The sequence below is a fragment of the Sorex fumeus genome, unplaced genomic scaffold (assembly GCF_029834395.1).
Source record: "Sorex fumeus unplaced genomic scaffold, SorFum_2.1 ptg000048l, whole genome shotgun sequence".
NCBI classification, from domain to species: Eukaryota; Metazoa; Chordata; class Mammalia; order Eulipotyphla; family Soricidae; genus Sorex; species Sorex fumeus.
Window position 1 is genome coordinate 4,102,812 of NW_026606105.1, and position 21,320 is coordinate 4,124,131.

A 21,320-nucleotide genomic window follows, 5' to 3' on the forward strand; every position below is an offset into this window, starting at 1 on the left:
CCCTTCCCTGCCGGACGGGAGACCCCTTGCCCCCGGTCAAAGGCCACCTCATCCCCCCCTGCCTCACCACTCCCAGAGCAGGTGACCCCCCTGACCCGATGAAGGCGAAGGCTGGGAGTTCCTTCAGGTCAAAGGTGAAATCCATCCGGAAGTTGGTTCTGAAGAGAGCGGTGATGGTGACTAGGGGACAGAAAGGCCATGGTGCGAGGTATGACGGCCACCAGAGGTCAGCCTGAGGGCTCGGTCCTCCTTTGCTCCCAGTCCTGGGTCTTTCCTTCAGCTTCTTTTTTGTCTGGGGGGGTGACCACTACCTGCCCCCTCACCCCCCACCAACCAGGTTGGCTCCTGCATCCCTGGGCCTGGCTCCCTGACCCAAATGATGCCACCTGCTTCTTCTGTCCTTCTGAAGGGAGACCTTCCCCTCCCCCACCCTGGGCCGCCACCCCCCCTCCTTCCCTCCAGCCTCCTGGGGTTCTCCGTTATTACCTGCATCCTTGTTCCACACAGCCAGTACCCGGAACACAAAGGCACTGAATGTGGCCGCGAAGAAGCCACGCCAGTAGTTGCGCACCGCAAAGTAGGTGGAGGTGACCTCGATGCTGAAGAGCACTCCTGGGGGACGGGATGGGGGGTGCAGAGCGGGAGGGGGGATCAGAGGCAGGTACTGGAAGATCCCAGGGGTGGCCTGGGGGGAGGGAGGCATGGGTGGCAGACACCTGGGGGGGTCTGACAGCAACCGTGAGGGGAGATTTTGCTGAACGGGAACCACACTGGTGAAGCCACAGAGAAAAAGCAAAGATGTGTTGCAGGAGGTCCAGCCCAATCCGGTGCTTTTCCCTGCCTGCATGGACATGGCCTGCAGATGGGCATCTATCTGGGCTCTGGGCTCTGAACTGGCGCTGGCAAACCTCTGGCTCTGCTGCTGGTGCTAGCGGATGCAAGGTCTGGAGAGGATGGGAAATGGGCAATGCCTCGATGCCCACCAAGCCCAAGGACCAGATGGTCCTGCCCTCTGCATCCTTTAAAGAACAGGTGGGCGAGGGATTCACCGCGGGGCCTGAACGTTATGAAAATGGCTAGGGAGGAAGCATCCAGAGCACGACCGTAGAGTAACTGAGTGGGCTCAGACGCAGTCTCCCTAGCAGACCCCTCACCTCATCTGCGCCCCCCCCCCCCCCATGTCCCTGGTATCCCAAGGCATCATTATGAGAAAGGCATCTGAAAAACAAACAGGTGAGGACTCTGGAAGAGTCTACAATGCTCATATCCCAAATAATGACATGGCGGGGGGGCGGGGCGGGGGTGTCGTGGGATTGGCGGTACAAATTTCACAGTGGGGGGCTGGAGTGATAGCACAGCGGGTAGGGCGTTTGCCTTGCACGTGGCCGACCCAGGTTCAATTACCAGCATCCCATATGTTACCCCGGGCACCGCCAGGGGTAATTCTTGAGTGCATGAGCCAGAAGTAACCCCTGTGCGTTGCCGAGTGTGACCCAAAAAGCAAAAATTAAATAAATAAATAAAATTTCACAGTGGGGACTGGAGTGATAGCACAGCAGGGAGAGGCGTTTGCCTTGCATGCTGCTGACCAGAGTTTGATTCCTGGCATCCCATAGGGTCCCCCCCCCCCCCACAGCCTGCCAGGAGTGACCATTGAGCACAGAGCCAGGATTAAGTCTTGAGTCTTGCTCTGTGTGACCCCCCAAACCAAACCAAACCAAACCAAACCAAACAATACCAACAGCAATAACACTCACATGGAAAAAGCTGACGTTTCAAAGGAGGAAGACAAAGGGGAAGTTAAGGGGCTTGAAACAACGATGGATGAGAAGGTGGGAAGTGAGGGAAAGACAAGCTCAGGCTTGAGTAGTCGACTTGCTGAGAGCAGGCGCGAGAGCGGAAAATGAGGAGGCGCGTGTGGACACAGGGCGCGAAGGCACACCCAGGAAATGGGAAGAAAACTCTGGACCAGACAGAATCTCTCCTGCCTACAGTTTCACTTCCCAAGCATCAGTTATGTGGTCACTGAGGTTCAGCGTAGTATGTCTAAGCGGGTACTTGAAGACAGAGAACACTTTTCCATGACTTGAATTACAGCCTCTGATACTGGTTCTGTTTTTGCAGTTGTCCATCCCTTCCTGGGCCTAATTTATAAACTATCCCAGATCAGAGCTACATGCCCCATCCCTAGGGGGAAACAGTGCAGGGAAGACTGGCCGCTATCCAGAGTTGCAGCCACCCACTGGGTGGGTCTCAGCCCCCAGACTATGGGGCACTCCTGGGTTCGGAATAAAGGAACGGGCCTTGATTGCATGCAAAGTCAAGATTGAGGGCAAACACGGGCAGTGAAATCTGAGGACAGAAGGAAGCTTACCATGGCAGTGAAGGGGGTTGTGAGGAGATGGGGAATGGGGGCGGGGGGGAGGTGGGAGGGACACTCGGATGATGATGGAGGGAAGCAGACACTCTGTACTGGAAGATTTTCGGCATGAAATCCTATCGTTAACTGTAATGCAAATGACTGTGCTAAGATTTTATCTATGTGATACTAAAATTTTGTATATAATTTCAATGTATTTATGATATATACAATGCACTGTCTTCCCATTGTTCATCGATTTGCTTGAGTAGACCAAGTAACATCTCCATTGTGAGACTTGTTGTTACTGTCTTTGGCATATCGAATACGTCACAGGTAGCTTGCCAGGCTTTGCCGTGCAGGCGAGATATTCTCAGTAGCTTGCCGGGATCTCCAAGAGGAATGAATATATACAGTATAGATTGTATATATAATTTTTATATATTTATATTATATATATACATATATATATATATGGGCTGGAGCAATAGCACAGCAGGTAGGACGTTTACCTTGCAAGCTGCCGGCCCGGCTGAGTCGGGTTCGATTCCTCCTTCCCTCTCGGAGAGCCTGTCAAGCTACTGAAAGTATCTCGCCTGCACAGCAAATCCTGGCAAGTTACTCATGACATATTCGATATGCCAAACACAGTAACAACAAGTCTCAAAATGGAGAGGTTACTGGGTCCACTCGAGCAAATCAATGAACAATGGGAGGACAGTGACGGTGACAGAAACTGGGCTACACCTGGTGGTGCTCAGGGATCACTGCTCAGAGCATGATATGGGATGCCAGGGGATCAAACCTGACTCAACTGCACGCAAAGCAAGTGCCCTCCCTCTGTACTATCTCTCCAGCTCCCTCACCCTATAGTAGTAATAAAAAAACAGTCTGTAAAACCCTAGCAAGCCTGGCAAGCTCCCCGTGGCATATTCAATATGCCAAAAACAGTAACAACAAGTCTCACAATGGAGACGTTACTGGTGCCTGCTCAAGCCCATCAATGAACAACGGGAGGACAGTGCTACAGTGCTATCAAAACCTTAGCAAGCTTCCACGCTATGAACAGTGAGAAGCCCAGGGGACACAGCACAGAATGAGAGAGACGGGCAGAGGGAGGCCCCAGGGGAGTCATTCTCCCCACCACCACCATACACACACACACACACACACACACACACACACACACACACACCACTCAACAGCAGCTCTGAGTTCCCCTCCCTGTTCTCTAGTCCGAGCTGCAGAGCCCTGCCTTCTGTGCCCCAGGGTCACAGTCAAAGCCCATCTCTGAATCCGGGGGCACCCCCCATCCCATGGGTGACAGGCATCACTGTGAGACACTGCTAGGGCAGCCCATGTCCTAGCCTGCACCGCCCTCAGAGCACCTGAAGCGACGCCAGGGACAGTTCACATGCCTACCTTTCCGCTCCTGACTCTGGGGGAAGTGGTCATTCCCGCAAAGGGGAGTCCCTCACCCTGCAGAGTCCCTGCCTCTCCCAGAATTTAGGATTTGTAGAGCTCTGGCCACTGCCAGATTTGATCATGCGTTTACATCTCTGTCCCCCACTAGGATTGGAAGTTCCCTTGAAGCCAACACCTAAGTCAGTACCCGGCACAGAAGCTAGGCTCAATGGCTATTCTATGGAGGATTTAGAGAAGGGAGGAGAGGAGAAGGGGAGAGAGGGAGAGGAAAAGAGAAGATGGAGAGGGGAGGGCAGGGAGGGATGGGAAAGGTGGAGACAAGGGAGGGAGGGAGAATGGGAAAGAAAAGGAGGGAGATGACTGGCTAAAGAAACTTTGGTACATCTACACAATGGAATACTATGCAGCTGTTAGCAAAGATGAAGTCATGAAACTTGCATATAAGTGGATTAACATGGAGCGTACCATACCAAGTGAAATGAGTCAGAAAGAGAGGGACAGATATAGGAAGACTGCACTCATTTGTGGAATATAAAGTAAGAAAACGGGAAGCTAACACCCAAAGACAGTAGAGACAAGGAACAGGAGGATTGCTCCACAGCTTGGAAGCCAGCCTCACATGCTGGGGGAAAAGGCAGTTCAGATAGAGGCGGGACCACCAAGTAGAGGATGCTTGGAGGACCCACTCGGGATGGGAGATGTGTACTGGAAGTAGACTATAGACCGAACATGTCACTGTCACTGTCCTCCCGTTGTTCATCGATTTTGCTCGAGTGGGCCCAGTAATGTCTCCAGTGGAGACTTTGTTGTTACTGTGTTTGGCATATCAAATACATCACGGGTAGCTTGCCAGGCTCTGCCGTGCGGGCGAGATACTCTCGGTAGCTTGCCAGGCTCTCCGAGAGGTGTGGAGGAATCGAACTTGGGTCAGCCATGTTGGCTGTGTGCAAGGCAAACGCCCTACCGCTGTGCTAAGACCGAACATGATGACCACTTAACACCTGCATTGCACACCATAACACCCTAAAGGAGAGAGAGAGAGAGAGAGAGAGAGAGAGAGAGAGAGAGAGAGAGAGAGAGAGAGAGAGAGAGAGTAAAAAGGGAATTTGCCTGATATAGAGGCGGGGGGTGGGATGGGGGGGGGGATGCTGGGAACATTGGTGGTGGAGAATGGGCACTGGTGGAGGGATGGGTACTCGATCATTGTACAACTGAAATGTAAGCACAGAAGTTTGTACATTTGTAACTGTATTCCATGATGATTCATTAAAAAATATTTTTTTAAAAAAATGAAAATAAAAGGAGGGAGGACAGAGGGGAGAAGAGAGCGAAAGGGAAGGAGAGGAGAAGGGAGTCAAGGTGATGAAACTGGAGGTAAGGGAAGGAAAGGGGAGATGAAAGAAGGAACGGAAGAGAATAGAATGGGTGGAATTTCAGAGAATGCAGTGAGGAATCGGGCAATCTGGGGCACACAGAGCTTTGCCAAGCCCCTTTGCACCCCAGGTCCTGAAATCACATCCGGGAGGCAGAGGCCTCACTTGGCCCAAAAGGAGGATTTGGCCCAGTGGAACGTAGGGTTCGGGCTTCCTTAACCCAGTAGAACAGCAAGACTCCCTTTGCAGTACCTGAAGAAAACCAAAGACCACTCTGATTTGCCTGGGTGCAAACTTCCCAACTCAGCAATAGTTTATAACCGAGTTCTGAAAATCAAGCAAGATTTCCTTTCTCACGACGGTGCCGGGTGACATTGCCCTAACAGCCGGTCACTGTATCCTCAGGAATGAGAACCAATTTGAATAGGATCCTGCACCAAGGACAGAATGTGCTGCTAAAATTAGGAAACAAAGTGCTAAGCGCAAGACAGGTTTGGGGAGTCTCTGCTCCCAGTGAGGTGGGTGTGCATCCCCTCTCCCGGGTGGCAGGGATCCCCCTTAGTCCTCTCCTGCAGCTCCTGATTCTTCACCCCACCCAGAAGCTTCCGTCAGTCTCATTCATGCCCCATCTTTAAACACCTCTTACATGCGTCTGGCTAGCCAAGGTTTTTGTTTGTTTTGTTTCTGGGCCACACCCAGCAGTGCTCAGGGCTTACTCCCAGCAGAGCTTGGGGTACCGTATGTGGAACCAGGGTTTGAACCCAGTTCAGATGTGTGCAGGCAAACACCTTATGACATTACCACTGTGCTATCTTTCTGATCCCTTGCCAAACCTTTTTTTTTTTTTCTGGCACCTCCCTTCACTTTAGATGCAGTGTCCTATTTATCCACAAGAACCTCAACACATTTAAAACTGAGCTTGATCAATCTCCCAAACCTGTATTTCCTATTCAACCTACCATCTCCCCAATTTTCTTTGCTATCAGCTTCCTCGTGAGATGAGATTTCTCTTCTTTAGTCTTTCACTCCCACTTAAAATTAGCCACATCAGTTTTATTTTCTTAATTTTTTTCCTCCTTTTATTTTGGGGCCATACCTAGTGGTGCTCAGGACTTACTCCTGGCTCTGTAGTTAAGAATCACTCCTGGTGGGCTCTAGCAAACCATCTGGGGATTCAGGGATTGAACTCGGGTTGGTTGCATGCAAGGCAAACACCACCTTATCACTCTGGCCCCCTAGTATTACTTCCTATGACTTTTCTATGGCTTAGACACCTCAATCATGTTTCTCTCTCTCTCTCTCTCTTTCTCTCTCTCTCTCTCTCTCTCTCTCTCTCTGTCTCCTCTGTCTCTCTGTCTCTGTCTCTGTCTCTCTCTCTCCCTTCCCCCCTCTCTCCTGCTAAACAGTATCAGGATACTGACAATAGTGTTTTTGTTCATCTTGGATTAATCTTGTTCATCAAGGGGCTAGTCTAATCCTGCCTACATCTGCTTTGGGATACAAAGAACACGTGAAACTAGCCATGTCCGCTTCCTTGTTCAAAATCCTCCGTCAACTCCCTTTCGCTGGTGACGCTTTTCTTCTTCTTGTTGCAGCTATAAATGCCATAAATAAGAGCTCTTTCTGGTACCTTTGGGAAAATTGTAGATTAGAGAAAAGAACCGTCACGGGGTGTGTGTGTGTGTGTGTGTGTGTGTGTGTGTGTGTGTGTGTGTGTGTGTGTGGTTTATTAGGTCATTGGTGATTTCAGTCCCTCTCTAACTGTCCAGACCCATTTCCTTTATTCCTTTCAATCCTGGGCAAAGCCTCTTCCTTGCAAAAATCAGTCCCCAGGTTTTGATTGCCTGGAGGCTTCGTCTGTCCGGAATGGTTGGCCTTCACTCTTCTCGCTGCAAGTTCTCACTGACTACTCAAACCTCTGCTCAAATACTGTATCTTTGTAGGGTAGCACTGTAGCACTGAACTCCCATTGTTCAGTGATTTGCTTGAGTGGGCCCAGTAACGTTCCCATTGTGAGACTTGTTGTTACTGGGCTTGGCATATCGAATAAGTCACGAGGTGCTTGCCAGGCTTTGCCGTGCGGGTGAGACACTCTCAGTAGCGAGGGACTCCAGAGAAACCCCAGGGAGTTGGGAGGAAGTTCCCTCTGCCTGTTCCTCAGGGCACTAAGACACTGTATACCCTCTGAGCCTGTTTACACCTTCAAAGTAAGCCCCCGCCGGTCACCCAGAACAAATAAACAGAATGCACCTCCCCCAAATTGTCATTTTAGCAATACGCTGAGGTGCACCACAGATGGAATTAAGAATTTACAAGACAGTAGAGTGAGTTGGGTGTTTGTCCTGCATGCGGCAGGAGTGATCCCTGAGCACTGAGCCAGGAGTGATCCCTGAGCACTGAGTCAAGAGTGATCCCTGAGCACTGAGCCAGGAACCTGAGCACTGCCGGGTATGGCCCCAAATAAACAACACCAGAAAAGCCCTGACAGGAGAGGAGTTGAAGACGGCTGGAGTGTGGGAGAGCGGTCTTTGCCCATGGAAGCTCAGGGTTCGGTGCCCGGGTCTGTCTGGACCCCTAGCCTTATCGAGAGCATCCTGGAGGCAGAAGCTGCCCCCCTACCCCCACCTCCTGCCACAAACATCACCAGGTGTAGCCCAGAGAGCAAAAAGAAAAATAAAACAGAGGGAACAAGTGATCAAAATGCTACTTGTTTTCCTTTCCCTAGGAAGCCACGCTTAACCCACGCTAGTGCACACCTTATTTGCCACAGAATCCAAGTACCCTTTCCCGACCCTTTGGTCGTGCCAAGACAATGCTTCCTCTGCCTCTTCCCTTTGGGCTCTACCCACCTGGAACTCTGCCTTGGACCAAGAACCGTCTGCAGGTCTCTCAGGAATGGTAGTTTCAGGCTGAACACACGGTCACTTAGCAAGTAAACATCTCTCCACTTTCAAAGAACCTGACTGATCAGGGGCAGGGGTGTGTGTGGGGGGGGGGTGGAGTCTCAGTGTCTACCTGCCTAAAAACACTTTCTGGATCTTCTAGATTTGTCAGACACCAGAGCTAGCAAAGCAAATTTAGGTTATGGGGTGCAAAGTCGCATGCATGCAGCACCCCATGGAGTGCCACTTCCCTGATAAGACCCCAGTCCCCGGACTGGAGTTGATGGAGGGTTTGGGGAAGTGCAGGGGAGTCGGAGATGAACCAGCTCTGGAGCTGGAGTGAGCGCTCGTGAACTCCACACACGGAGCCTTGAGGCACCCCTGGGCCAAAGCATCCCCCACGGGACGCCTGGTGATGAGGCACCTGGAAACGCACCTTCCCCAGGGGCTGCGCTCAGGAAACAGGATCGCCCCAGCCTTTGGCTTCTCCAAGTGCAGACAGGAGGTGCTTTTTTTCTTTTTTTTATCATCAGCAAATCCAATCAGTGACCCCGAATAATCCCTGCTCCTGTTAATCTGCCTTCCACGGACATTGCCGGGCCAAAAAGCACATGCAGAGGCCAGAGACTGAGCGAGTTGGCCACTTGCATGGCATGCGGCTGACCGGGGCTGGGTCCCTGAACCACACGGTCCTGTGCCTCAGAGCCAGGAGTGGCACCTGGGTACCCTTGGGGACCCAGCAGTACCCTTGGGTTCTACTGCCCCCTCCCCTCAATATATGCAGAGAGGGGGAGGGCAGGGTGTATGTGCCCTGCACGTGTGAGGCCCTAGGTTGCATCCTTCTCTTTCTCCCTCCCCGCCCAATAGACAGGCAGCCTCCCCTGAGACCTCCGTGTGACGCAGCACGTTGCCTCTCCACCGTGGGCCTCGCAGCACGTTGCCTCTCCATAGCTCAGCCCGTGTGCGGGACACTGCCCGCACAGCCCGCTCAGAGCAGCTGTTCTGCCTCCTCCTGTTTGAACCTGTAAGGCTTGCAACTCAGGGAGGCAGGCCAAAGCCGGAGCACGGCCAAGCGAGCCATGCGGGTGGGGGGGGGTACACTTGCCTCCGAGCGGTGTCCCAAAACAGCAGCCGACGCCCACCGCACAGCCCACCGTCAGGGTGTCGGTGTAATAGTAGGGCTGCTACTGGGGGAGAGATGGGCAGGGGGGAGGGGGGAGAGAGAGAGGGAGAGAGAGAGAAAGAGAGAGGGAGAGAGAGAAAGAGAGAAGAGAGGGAGAGAGAGAAGGAGAGAGAAGAAAGAGAGAGGGAGAGAGAGGGAGGGAGAGGGAGAGGGAGGGAGGGAGAAGGAGGGAGAGAGAGGAGCGGGCAGGGGAGGGAATCAGGCAGGGGAGACATAAGTCCCAGGCCTGGCACACAGCCCCCTCCCGTCCTGCCCAGACTCCCCGCCCAGCAGAGCTCCCGGTGAGCGGCAAACAGGAAGTGACCTCCCTGAGCATTCCTGGGCAGGGCCAGGCCCGGGAAAGGAAAGAACCGTCGTTGGGGCCAGCGCGTGGCAGGCCAGCGAGCCAAGAAACAGTCAACCCCCAAGAGCAAGAAAGGCCAGTCACCCGCCCCCCAACCGAGAGGCCGGAAGTGGACTCGCTCCGGGCGAGAGGTGTCACTAGCAGGAGGGGACAGGCCGGAGACACGGGATCCCTCCTGGGGGTGTCGGGTGCTGGGGTCACTCCCTGAATGCCCTCCCGCCCATCCCGCCTGCAGCGCTGCCCGCCCTCCCCCTCAAAGCAGACAGCACGGTGAGCCCACCCCCACACCCCCCTCCACATCAGGCTCAGCACCCCACTGGGAGGAGGGGACTTGCCTCCGATGGGAGCGGCAAAGCAGCACCCCACGCCCACGGCGCAGGCCGGCACCAGGAGGTCAAGCTGCCCGGGCACAGTCTGCAACAGAGAAGCGCGGGGACACGGGAGGGCCGGGCGGGACACGGCAGGGGACCAGCAGGTGCGGGCGGGCGGCAGGGATGAGGGGCAGAGGGCCCCGTGGCCGGAGTGGTGGTGGGAGCGTGTGTGACTGGGGGAACAGGGCTCAGCACGGTGCCCCATGCCAGCATTGCGGCCAGCCCAGAGCACAGGCAGCCCCCCCCTTCCCGCGGCCACCCCGGCCACCCCCACCCGCTGCCCCCCACCGCCCGACATGACTGACCCTCCCTACCTCATAGACGCCGCAGAACACCGACATGAACTTGCTGAGCACAGCTGCACAGATGCTGGCGATGTGGACAAAGGGGCCCTGGCGGGCGGGAGGGAGGAGGTGGGTGAGGTTATGGGGAGACTGGCAGGGTGGTCTGGACTAAACATTTAGGGCCCCGGGCTCGGGACTGGGTGCTGGGATGCACCCGGAAGTAGGAGGGCATCCCTCCCACCTCGCCTCTCTATTCATCCCCACCCAGAGAGGAGGGTGGGAGATAACCCCCGCCAAGTGTCACTTCTATGTCATTTGGGTGCTGAGGGCTGTGGAGCAAATGACACGAGAGTCGAGGCGTGGTTAGAGAAGGGGTAGGCCTGCAGGTCAGCGCTGAGGGACCCCCCGTAGAGAGCTAGCCACGTGGGCGTCAGGGGAAGAAGACTCCCCGTCATAGAGGGAGCAGCAAATGCAGGAGCCTGGAGCGGGTCCAAGCATGTCTGGGGGTCAGGGGAGGGCGGAGGCTGATGCCAGCCCAACCCATGAGAGGCCGTTTGCAAGGACGGGTTCCTGGGCATCGGGAGGAGGTGGGGGGTCTGGCCTCCCGGGAGGCCCCCCGGGTGCCAGTTTGGATTTGACTCCAGGTAGACCGAAAGCCACTAGAAGTTTCTGGAGCAGAAGCCAGGTCTTACTGATTCCATTTCGAAATGACAGTGCTGGCCTCAGAGTGCGTGTGTGAGGGGCCAGAGCGCTAGCACGGCCAAGCTGGGTTCAGTTCAATCCCCAGCACCACGGAAGGGTCCCTGAGCCCTGTGTGCGGATCCAGGAGGAAGCCCTGCGCACGGCCAGCGTGGCCAAAAAATAACACACAACGAGAGGCAGGGGTGGGGCGGGCAGAAGATGCTTTACAGGCTGGGTGCAGATTTTGCGCCGGGAGTCCTGAGTTTGATCATCCCAGTTCCGGGATCCTGGCACATTCGTGGGAGTGATCCCCACCCCCCAAGACTCCCCTCACCCAAAGCAGCAGAATGCCACCCTCTTGAGTATAGCCTTGGGGACAGCCCCGCTTCTTATCAATGCCCACAAAGGAACTGGTCTGGGCTGTGCTAAATCACCATCTCCCAGTCGCCCTGGGGGACACGTGGCCTCCCAGAGGACATTCCTCTAAGTCTGGACACTTTCCGCTGGTTCCAGCCCGGGGCCGCTGTTGGCATCCCGTGGGCAGAGGCCAGGGCTGCCTCCAAGCATCAGGTCGGGCATGGGGGTCCTGTCCCCAGCAGCCCCGGCTGGGAGCGTCTGCTCTGGGCTCTGCTCATTCTGCTCTCCACACCCCGCTCCCCGGGGCTCCTGGGTCAGTGCGTGCCCAGAACTCGGGGCCTCAGTGTCCCCCAGCCCTCAGCCCCGCGGACCCACCTCCTTGCCCACGGGGATGCCGCTGCTCAGTCCGGCCGTCAGCGCCACCACCTTGGCCACGAAGGCCTTGAGCGTGAGGTACTCCTTCAGCACCACCCCGCGCAGGATGGTCTTCATCTCCGGGATGCCCGAGCCTGGGAGGGTGGCGGGGGCGAGAGGGGAGGTGAGTTCGCTTTGATAAAGCGGTTACGAAGCCAATTTATTTATTATTTTTTTCTTTTTTGGGTCATACCCGGCGATGCTCAGGGGTTACTCCTGGCTCTGCACTCAGGAATCACTCCTGGCGGTGCTCGGGGGACCATATGGGATGCCGGGGATCGAACCCAGGTCAGCCGCATGCAAGGCAAACACCCTACCCGCTGTGCTATCACTCCGGCCCCACTTCCTTTTCTTTTCGGTCTGTTTTAAGCTCCTGGGGTTCATACTGCCGTTCGTGCTGGTTTTAGGCAAACAGCATTCCAACCCCGCCCCACTCCACCCGAGTTTCCTTTCCCGCTACCTGCTCTCCCTCGGCCGCCTCCCACCCCCACTCCAGATAAGCTTAGTTCCTTCTAGAAGCTCTCCTGTTTGGATGTCTTTGGCTCTCGATAGCCCAGGGAAAGAGAGCAATCAGATTTGGACAGTGGAGGTAGAGGAACAACAGTGCACATATAGATGAACAAAGTGAAACTTGAAATTAAAAAAATAATAATAAAATAAATAAAGAGAAGGGAGATGAGGACACGGTGGGGAGGGCGTGGGAGGGGGTGTGGAAAGCAGGTGGAGGTGTGGCAGGGCTGGGTGAGGCCACCTGTGTGTGTGTATGTATGTATATGTGTGTGAGTGTGAGTGTGTGAGTGTGAGTGTGTGAGTGTGGGTGAGTGTGGGTGTGTGTGAGTGTGTGGGTGAGTGTGTGTGTGAATGTGTGTGAGTGTGAGTGTGTGTGAGTATGTGAGTGTGAGTGTGTGAGTGTGTGAGTGTGGGTATGTGAGTGTGAGTGTGAGTATGAGTATTGTGAGTGTGTGAGTGTGTGTGAGAGTGAGTGTGTGTGTGAGTGTGGGTGTGAGAGTGAGTGTGTGTGAGTGTGAGTGAGTGTGAGTATGTGTGTGAGTGTGTGTGGGTGTGAGAGTGAGTGTGTGTGAGTGGGTGTGTGAGTGTGTGTGAGTGTGTGTGAGTGTGTGAGTGGGGGTGTGTGTGAGATTGTGTGTGTGAGTGTGGGTGTGTGTGAGAGTGAGTGTGAGTGTGTGTGAGTGTGAGTGTGTGAGTGTGTGTGGGTGTGTGTGAGTATGTGAGTGTGAGTGTGTGTGAGTGTGAGTGTGAGTATGTGTGAGTGTGTGTGTGAGAGTGAGTGTGTGAGTGGGTGTGTGAGTGTGAGTGTGTGTGAGTGTGTGAGTGGGGTGTGTGTGTGAGTATGTGAGTGTGAGTGAGTGTGTGTGAGTGTGAGTATGTGTGAGTGTGTATGTGTGCGTGTCTGTGTGTGCAGGGGGGCGGGGGTGGCTGCAGGATGCTGCCAGCCAGGCCCCCCAGGGAAGGAGCGGACGGGTGTGTTTCTCACCGACGGCTTGCGGGGAGATGAGCTGGCAGAAGAGGGCGCTGAAGAGGATGAGGACCAGTGGGAAGGTGACCCAGGCCAGGAACTGCAGGGCGAGGTTGGGCTGCATGCGGTAGTAGGTCCACTTGTAGGCTGCAGAGACACCGGGCAGGGGCTCAACTCCAAGGGGCTGGGGTGCGGGGTGAGGGGTGCGTGCAAGGAGCAATTCTCATGGGGGGCCGGCCCGGGGGCGGGCATTGAGTCTCTGTTCCCCTGTGACCTGTGTGTGAGGGGGACACACCAGGGCCCTCTCCCACGGCAGAGGAGGAGAAGAGGCCCAGGTGGGCTGTGGGGCTTGGAACCCAGGACTTGGGACGCTCACGCTGGGAAAGCAAGGCGGAGTAAGGTGGCACCGAGCTCGCAGTTGGAGGGGCAGGAGAAAGGGATGGGGACAGATGTGGGCTGTGAGGGCCCTGCTCCCCAGCACACCCAGTCTTCCCCAGACAGGGCCTGGCGGGGGCCACCGGCCCTTTGCACCTACCCTGCAGGGCTTTGGCGCTGATGTAGTCCATGCACCAGCTGACCAGGGCCATGAGCAGGCCCAGCAGCACCAGGAAGATCCAGTCTTCCCCCAGCTGTCTTCTCACCGCGCGGCCCAGGCGGCGGATACAGTCTAGGAGGGGGTGGACGTGAGCGCAATGGGGAACGCAGAGTCACTGCTTCCCACACTGCCCCTGGCCGAGTTCCCTGGCTGTCTTCAGAGCAGTGGTTTGCAAACCCTGGGCCGCAGCCCAGTGCTGGTCTGCAGACTTTGGGTGGTTTTTTTTTTTTTTTTTTTTTTTGGTTTTATGGTTTTTTTAAAATTTTTTCCCTGACGGTCTAGAGAAAAGTCACAGCAGCTGGACACATGCTGTCTAGATGTCAACACAGCATCTTCCTGACACAGTGCTGCAGTCTCCCCACAGGGGCATTGGCGGATTTCACACCAACACCCTTGAAGTTACAGATTGATTTTCCCATCAGAAATGGAGAAGTGGGGGCTGGAGCGATAGCACAGTGGGTAGGGCGTTTGCCTTGCATGCGGCCAACCCGGGTTCGATTCCCACCATCCCATGTGGTCTCCTGAGCACCACCAGGAGTCATTCCTGAATGCAGAGCCAGGAGTAACCCCTGTGCATTGCTGGGTGTGACCCAAAAAGAAAAAAAAATAAAAGGAGAAGTGAACTTTAGCAGGAAGCTTACTGCAGGGAAGAGAAAGGGGGCATAGGACAGAGGTGACACAGGGTGGGAGGGCAGGGAGGGGGTATCTGGTGGAGGGTGTGGTGCTGGGAACTCTATCATTAAACAGTATTTTATTTATTCATTATGTATTTATTTATTTTTTGCTTTTTGGGTCACACCCAGCGATGCACAGGGGTTACTCCTGGCTCTGCACTCAGGAATTACCCCTGGCTGTGCTCAGGGGACCATATGGGATGCTGGGACTCGAACCTGGGTTGACCGTGTGTAAGGCAAACGCCCTACCCGCTGTGCTATCGCTCCAGCCCCTACACAGTATTTTAAACTATGGTGCTTAAAGCTAAAGAATAATAGTACAGAAAAAGAATGTTGTGGGGCTCGAGTGATAGCACAGCAGGAAAGGCATTTGCCTTGCAAGTGGCCGACCCAGGTTCTATCCCCGGCATCCCAAATGGTCCCCCCCAGCACCACCAGGAGTGATTCCTTCGAGCAGAGCCAGGAGTAGCCCCTGAGCATTGCTGGGTGTGGCCCCTCCAAAAAAAAACAACCAGAAAATAGAAATTTGTTTTCTCATGAGTCCAAGACCTTCTGCAGTTAGCATTTTTGTTTACCGCTCAGTTTCTGGTTATTTAAAATTTAAATAGCGATGGGAATTTTTTATTTTTACTGCATAATATCAGACTTTAAAAGCAAATATGAAAACTACGACCGTAATTTCTTTTCAATTCCTGCCTCAGCGGTCTGTGCAGTGTGTCTCCTATTTGCACTGCACCAGGGGTGTAAAAAAGGTGAAAGACCATACGGCAGAGTGAGCACAGCGGGCAAAGGCGCTTCCTTTGCATGTGGCTGATTCGAGTTAGAATCTGGGCACCACAGATGGTCCCCAGCACTGCTGGGAGCGACCCTCTGAGTATAGAGCAAGAGTAACCCCCAAGGGGCTGCAGCAATTGCACAGCGGGTAGGGCGTTTGCCTTACAAGCGGCCGATCCGGGTTCGATTCCCAGCATCCCATAGTGTCTCCCCTGAGCACCGCCAGAGGTAATTCCTGAGTGCAGAGCCAGGAGCAACCCCTGTGCATCGCCCAGTGTGACCCAAAAAGAAAAAAAAAGTAACCCCCAGGGGCTGGAGCAATAGCACAGTGGGTAGGGCGTTTGCCTTGCAAGCGGCCGATCCAGGTTCGATTCCCATCATCCCATATGGTCCCCGGAGCACCGCCAGGAGTAATTCCTGAGTGAAGAGCCAGGAGTAACCCCTGTGCATCGCTGGGTGCGATCCAAAAAGAAAAAAAAAAGTAACCCCCAAGCATCACAGGACCCAACAGCGCGCCCCCCCCCAAAAAAAAAGGTTTGAATACCAATGGTATACAGGGGCTTGTCTACACTCGTGGAATGATTTTTTCTTTGTCCCTTTCAGAAGCCCCCAATCCAGCTCCCTGCTGGAACCTTGAACTTCTTTCGAAAAACCCTGGTTTCCTCTGGGTTGCTGGGGGCAGGGTGTTTGGGGGGCAGTTTGCGGGGGGCGCTCCCTGTCCGAGCGCTAGAGGGAGCTTTGCAATGACTGCGACACCTCCTCCCCCGACCCTGCGAAGTTGCCCTCACCTTGACACTTGGAGTAACGCTCCTCCTCCCGGCCATCCTCAGAGGAGCTGGAGCCCGTCTTGGTGGGCGCCTCGGGGGGCTGCTCCTTGCTTGGAAACTGCTCTTTGCGGTGGTGCCCGTAAATCTGCACACAGGGAGCGAAGGCCGGGGCCATGGAAGCATTCAAAGGAGGCAGCCAAGCCCCAGAACACAGGAACCAGCTGCCCTGGGCACGGACGCCCCCTGGGGTAGCCCTTCTGCTGCCCACTGAGTCAGCCAGATGCTTGGTGCCAGGGCTGGGCACCCGCAGGGCATTTGGCCGGTGGTGGTGCTGAGCTCAGCGCTTCCCTGGCCCCTCTGCGCTGGGTCCTACTTCTCACACTGACCCTGGGGCAGATGAGGAGGGTGGGCATATGCCCATCCCACCCAGGGTGGAGGGAGGGGGAATCCTCAGACTTAGACAAGCCCCACCGTCCCGCCCTAGCTGCCTGGGCCACTGTGGGGTGAGCGCCTCCCAATCTGGTCCAGAGCAAGCTCACCGGACGTGGGCTCCGGAGAGGATGCAGAGTAGAAGTATGGGATGGCCTGCACCTGTGTCTGGGGAAGTGGGGGAGCCCCACGCCCGCCCACTGCTCTGGGTCCAGGAGGTGGGGGCGGGGACTGCCAGGCCCCAGGAGATTTGATTTCACTCTTGTCACCTCTGGCAGTCAGTGGAGTTTCTGCCCCATGCCTGGACCAGCCCCGGTTGCCACTAGATGAGGGACGAAGGCAGGGGATTTCCAGGCAGAGGACACTCTCATGAGTTCCTCTGGGGGTCCAGGCGGGTAGAGGAGAGGAAGGCGCCACCCCCCATGGATGCCCTGCAGGGAGGGCTGAGAGGCAAGGGCTAGGGGAGGGGGAGGGGAGGAGGAGGCGGGCTGCGGGTGATGATGGGACAAGGTAGTGGCTGGTTGGGGGTCTGGGGTATGAGTCGGGGGCCCAGGGATCCACAGACTAATTTCCATCCTGCGGGTTAAGCCGAAACCCAAACTCTTTCTGCCATCGACACCCAGTGAAACCCGGACCCATGCTTCGGGCCCGGTGCCTTCACTTGCCCTTTCCGACAGGAAAAGCTTCCGGCGGCAAGGGCCGGCTTCCTGTCAGCGCAGAGGGACCTCACTGTCCTTTCCCCCAAGTTGTCATCCCACCCCATATGACCGTGACTCCTGGCTGCAGTGGACGCTGGGCCCCGAGGGCATCTTTCTGCCCAGTGAGTGTCTCACTGCGCTCTAAGGCAGGCCAGGCCCCCTGCTCCAGTTCTTCCCCAGGCCACCCTTACAGCCACCTGTGGGGACACAGGACTGGGACAGGAACCCTCTGAGAATCTGTCTCCTTGGTCCCTGCTGTGGCTGGGGTGACCCCCCCAGCCACCCTCAAGCCTCCAGCCCCATGTAGACTCCTCAGAGGAGCAGTGGGTGTTCCTCAGCCACTGTGGGTGAGTCCCAGCTCTGCGTGGGGGTCGTTCATCTGCCCTCACAGAGCCACGTGCTGGCCAGTGAACGTCTCCCACCGCCCTTCCCGAGAAGTCCACGGCCCTCCCAGCCCCACTCCTGGCCTGGCTTCACCCTGTCACCTCAACCTCCTTGGCCTCTGGCTGGACACCTAACCCGTGCCCACTCTCCAGGGCCTCTGGGGTGCCCGTCCGCCCCCCCATGGCATATCCTTTCTTCTGCCCACGTACCTGGCATTCTCGGATCTCGGCTGCGTTGGGGGAATGCTGGGTGTGGGTGAGCGTCTAAGCCCACTGCCCACAGCTGCATGGGCTCCTACCCACCCCCGGACACAGAGACTGGCTTATGTAAGCACAAGCTGGCGTGCCTGGTGGCCCGGCCACCCCCCGAGAGCACTTGGGGGGTCCGGAAGTAACGGTTGCACATGCAAAGCCCACGAAGTGTCTCTCAGAGTGCAGCTGGGTGCAGGCTTGGCCTTTGCCAACCGTCCTGCTGGCACCCCGTGCCCAAGTACTTGCAGGGAAGGAAGGTCCCGCTGACCCCGGCTGTTGCCTGGCTCAGAGTCTCCCCGGGACCTACCGCCTCCCCCATCTCACCGCCCACTTCTCCTGCCGAGGAAACCGTTACCTGTGTGGGGTGCGTGTTGGGGCGGGGGCCGGCCCCCCTCCGGAGCCTATGCTCGGGGCCTCCGTTCTCCGAGGGCAGTCCATAGCTGGTGCAGTGCTCAAAGGGCAGGTACTGGTATTGAGGGGCGCTCCCCCACCAGCTCTGCTCTTCCCCATGCAGCTGGGACCCAGATCGCTCCATGCCCCCTCCCCCCCGGCCGCCCCCCGCGGCAGCTCCTTAAGCCTCTCCTGTGGCCAGTCCCCAAGGCGTCTGGGGCAGCATGCCCACCCCCAGCTATTTATAGCTGGCTGTCCGTCACATGACCCCCACGGGCACATCTGATCTGCTTGGGGTCGAAGCAGGTGTGAGGGCGGCGCGGGGGGGTGGTGAGGGTTGTGGGGAGAACCTGGGGTGACAGACTCGGGGGTTCCCTCGGCAGGGCTGGCTGCTCTGGCCCCTCCGTGGCCACCCAGGGACTCCCTGACCCCTGCCCCGGGCCACCTGTGCCTCTATAAATACTGCCCCACTGGGAGGGCAAATGCCTCACAGCCCTCAACAGTGCCCAGCTAGGCTGGCCATGACCCTGCTGCCCCCCAAAAGCGTGGGGAGGTGAGGAGTGAGCTGCTGAGGGGTGACCCCAAGGCCTGGGAACCCAGGGTCTTACCTGGCACAGCGGCTGGTGGCTCTCGGCCACGTCTTCCGGCTCCTGGGTTCCCGACTCCAGATCAGCCCAAGGCACCGTCCTCATCCGTCCTGTCCTCATCTCTGCGACGCTCCCTTCACCCAGTCCACCCACTGTGCTGGCGGCCAATGGTGCTCCCGGGACACCCCTGGGTGCCACCTTTATCACCCACGGGGTGTGAGCCCTTGTGGGAAACCTGGCCAAGGGCTTTTCCGTTCCCACCCAGATCGATGCGGCCAGGACTCGGAGGAGGGCCAGCACGTCCATTCCCACAGCCAAGGGCCCCTCGGGGCAGGGGAGATGGTGGGGAGAAGGGGAAGTGGGTGGCGGCCTGTGAAAAGGAGAGGGCTACTGCCCCTACAAGAGTGACCCCTGTGAAGAATGACGAGGAAGTCCTCTCTGCTCTTCTTCCCCTTTCAGGCCAATAAATGCTTGTTGGCCAAGGTCGGACAGTTCTCTCGGGCATCGTCTGTTGTGTAAACCAACCTATCTTAGGACTTTCCTTCGGTTTCAGCTCCTTCCTACAGGGGGTCACCAAGGTGTAAGGATGAGGCAGCAGAGAGTGGGGAATCCATCACCGATGGCATCTGTTCCGGGTGGTCCAAGGTCACAGCTCCAGCATATATTCAACATCTGCTCCAGCATTTCCGTTTGAAAAGAACGAGGGAGGGCAGGGACATGGCTGAAAGGAATACAACCCTCGAGGTGCATTGGGGCTGGTCAGCACCGCCCTGCAGGAGGCCCATTTGGGCAGGTCAGAACCACTCCGCAGGCCTGGAGCAACTGACACAGTGAGCAGAGTTGCAAGTAGCAGCTCTGAACCTCTGAGAATAGTTTGGGGTGGCCAACTTCTTTGTACAAAGTAACCTTGGTTGAAAACTGTTACTATGTTTCACATGTCCAGCACTGAAATTCAACTGGATATGTAACGATCTACCACCACAAGGCTACTTTGTAGCCTTTACATGTCAGTGTATCCTTTCCAACGGCTGGTCCTCGGATGAAATCATAGGGTGTATTTTTCTGACTTCATTCACTTTCCCCTGGTCCATCCATGCTGCCGCTGGAAGTGACAAGACTTCCTCTTTCCTTAGAGCCGCGTGCCATTCCACCTCAAGAATATATACCATCACTTCTTCATTCACGCCTCTGTCGCCTGACACTTAGGCTGCTTCCAGATCCTGGACAGTGTGAATGGGCTGCAATGAACATGAGGAGGGAAAGGCAGGATGTGTGTGTCTGTGTGTGTGCGCGTCTACGTGTGTGTCTGTGTGTGTGGGAGTGTGTGTATATGCATATGTATCTGTGTGTGTGTATGTACGTGTGTGTGCAGGCACATGTGTGTGTGTGTGTGTGTGTGTGTGTGTGTGTGTGTGTGTGTGTGCTGAATTGGTGATAGAAATATGGAATACTTCTGAATGAGTGCAGCAGCCTTGCTCAGGGATCGTGTGTGTGTGTGTGTGTGTGTGTGTGTGTAAAGCTTCCGAATGAGTGCGGCAGCCTTGCTCAGGGACCAGGGAGGTCCATCTCCTCTGAATCATTCCCACTGTTGTGTACGGATGGAAGTGACACCTGAAATTTGATCTAACTGAATGGAAACGCCCCAAGGCGGGACCAAGACAGTGAAAAGCAGGTTTCCTTGCCTAAATCTCATCGCCCTGGAGGCCTATAATGCACCCACAGAGATTTCGAGTGTGATGCTTTGAGGATTGCAGGTTATGTGATCCCCGTCTTCTGTGTAAGGGGAAACTAAGAGATCCAAGGGCTAGGGGTGAGATGAAAGGAATGTTTTTCCTCATCAAGAAAACAGAGTGCCAAGGGGAAGTTCTTTGAAGGGCTTCAGAAACAGAAAAGAGTTTTATCTGTGGGTGGAATCTAGTTCCCCCCAGGTAGCCCGCGATGAACTGGGAGTTCATAATCCCAAGACACGAACACTGATCGCAACTCCTCCTCCTCCCTGGTTACGGAGGAAGTCAGCCAACAGAGGGACTGGGAAATCCCTCACACTACACCGAGTCCCCGAGAATAGCTCGAACCCCCCCAGCCAGATCCTAAAATAAGGAGACTCAAAGAAATCCATGGCTGCTAGTGTTGGGCGGAGGGGGAGGACTTGAGTCACTGTCCTCAATGTGTCAGAAACGAGGAAAAGTTGAAATCTGGGTTATCTTGCCTGCAAGAGCACAAGAAAGTGTCGAGTGTACCCACCACCCCCCAGGCAGTCCCTCCAACCGGTGATGATATTGGGAAGGGCAGACAGGTTTCCGGGGAGTTCTGTTGGGTCGCTAAATGTGGAAACAGGGTCATAAATCTGCACGCAGCCCATCAGATTCGTACCAGATGCCAAGATGAGTGTGAGGAGTTTGAACACGTCTTCTGGGGGACCACAATGCTAGAAGGGTAAGACCCCATCAGAAGAAACGGCTCTGCGGGCAGACAGGGCTCCTGGGATGCAGGCGGGAACGGGCGGGCTGGTCGTGGCTGACCCTGGTCTCCTCCCACCAGTTTTCACTTCTGACCTGCTAGCTGGGCAACTGCTTTGTGCCACCAAGCCGTCTCCTGGGCCCCTTCCCACATCAATGGGAG

At 55.8% G+C, this 21,320-nt stretch overlaps 1 protein-coding gene across 1 annotated transcript in view; it reads right to left on the reverse strand.

The window, feature by feature from the left end:
- Window positions 1-18,256, reverse strand: part of CLCN1 (chloride voltage-gated channel 1) — a 38,880-nt gene extending 20,624 nt beyond the window's left edge. The window contains 9 exon segments of the mRNA XM_056123881.1: window positions 96-180; window positions 487-612; window positions 9,145-9,223; window positions 10,251-10,328; window positions 11,634-11,767; window positions 13,168-13,296; window positions 13,685-13,816; window positions 15,981-16,104; window positions 18,077-18,256. Of these exon segments, the coding sequence (XP_055979856.1) occupies window positions 96-180; window positions 487-612; window positions 9,145-9,223; window positions 10,251-10,328; window positions 11,634-11,767; window positions 13,168-13,296; window positions 13,685-13,816; window positions 15,981-16,104; window positions 18,077-18,256 (1,067 nt within the window).
- Window positions 18,257-21,320: the final 3,064 nt, after the last annotated feature.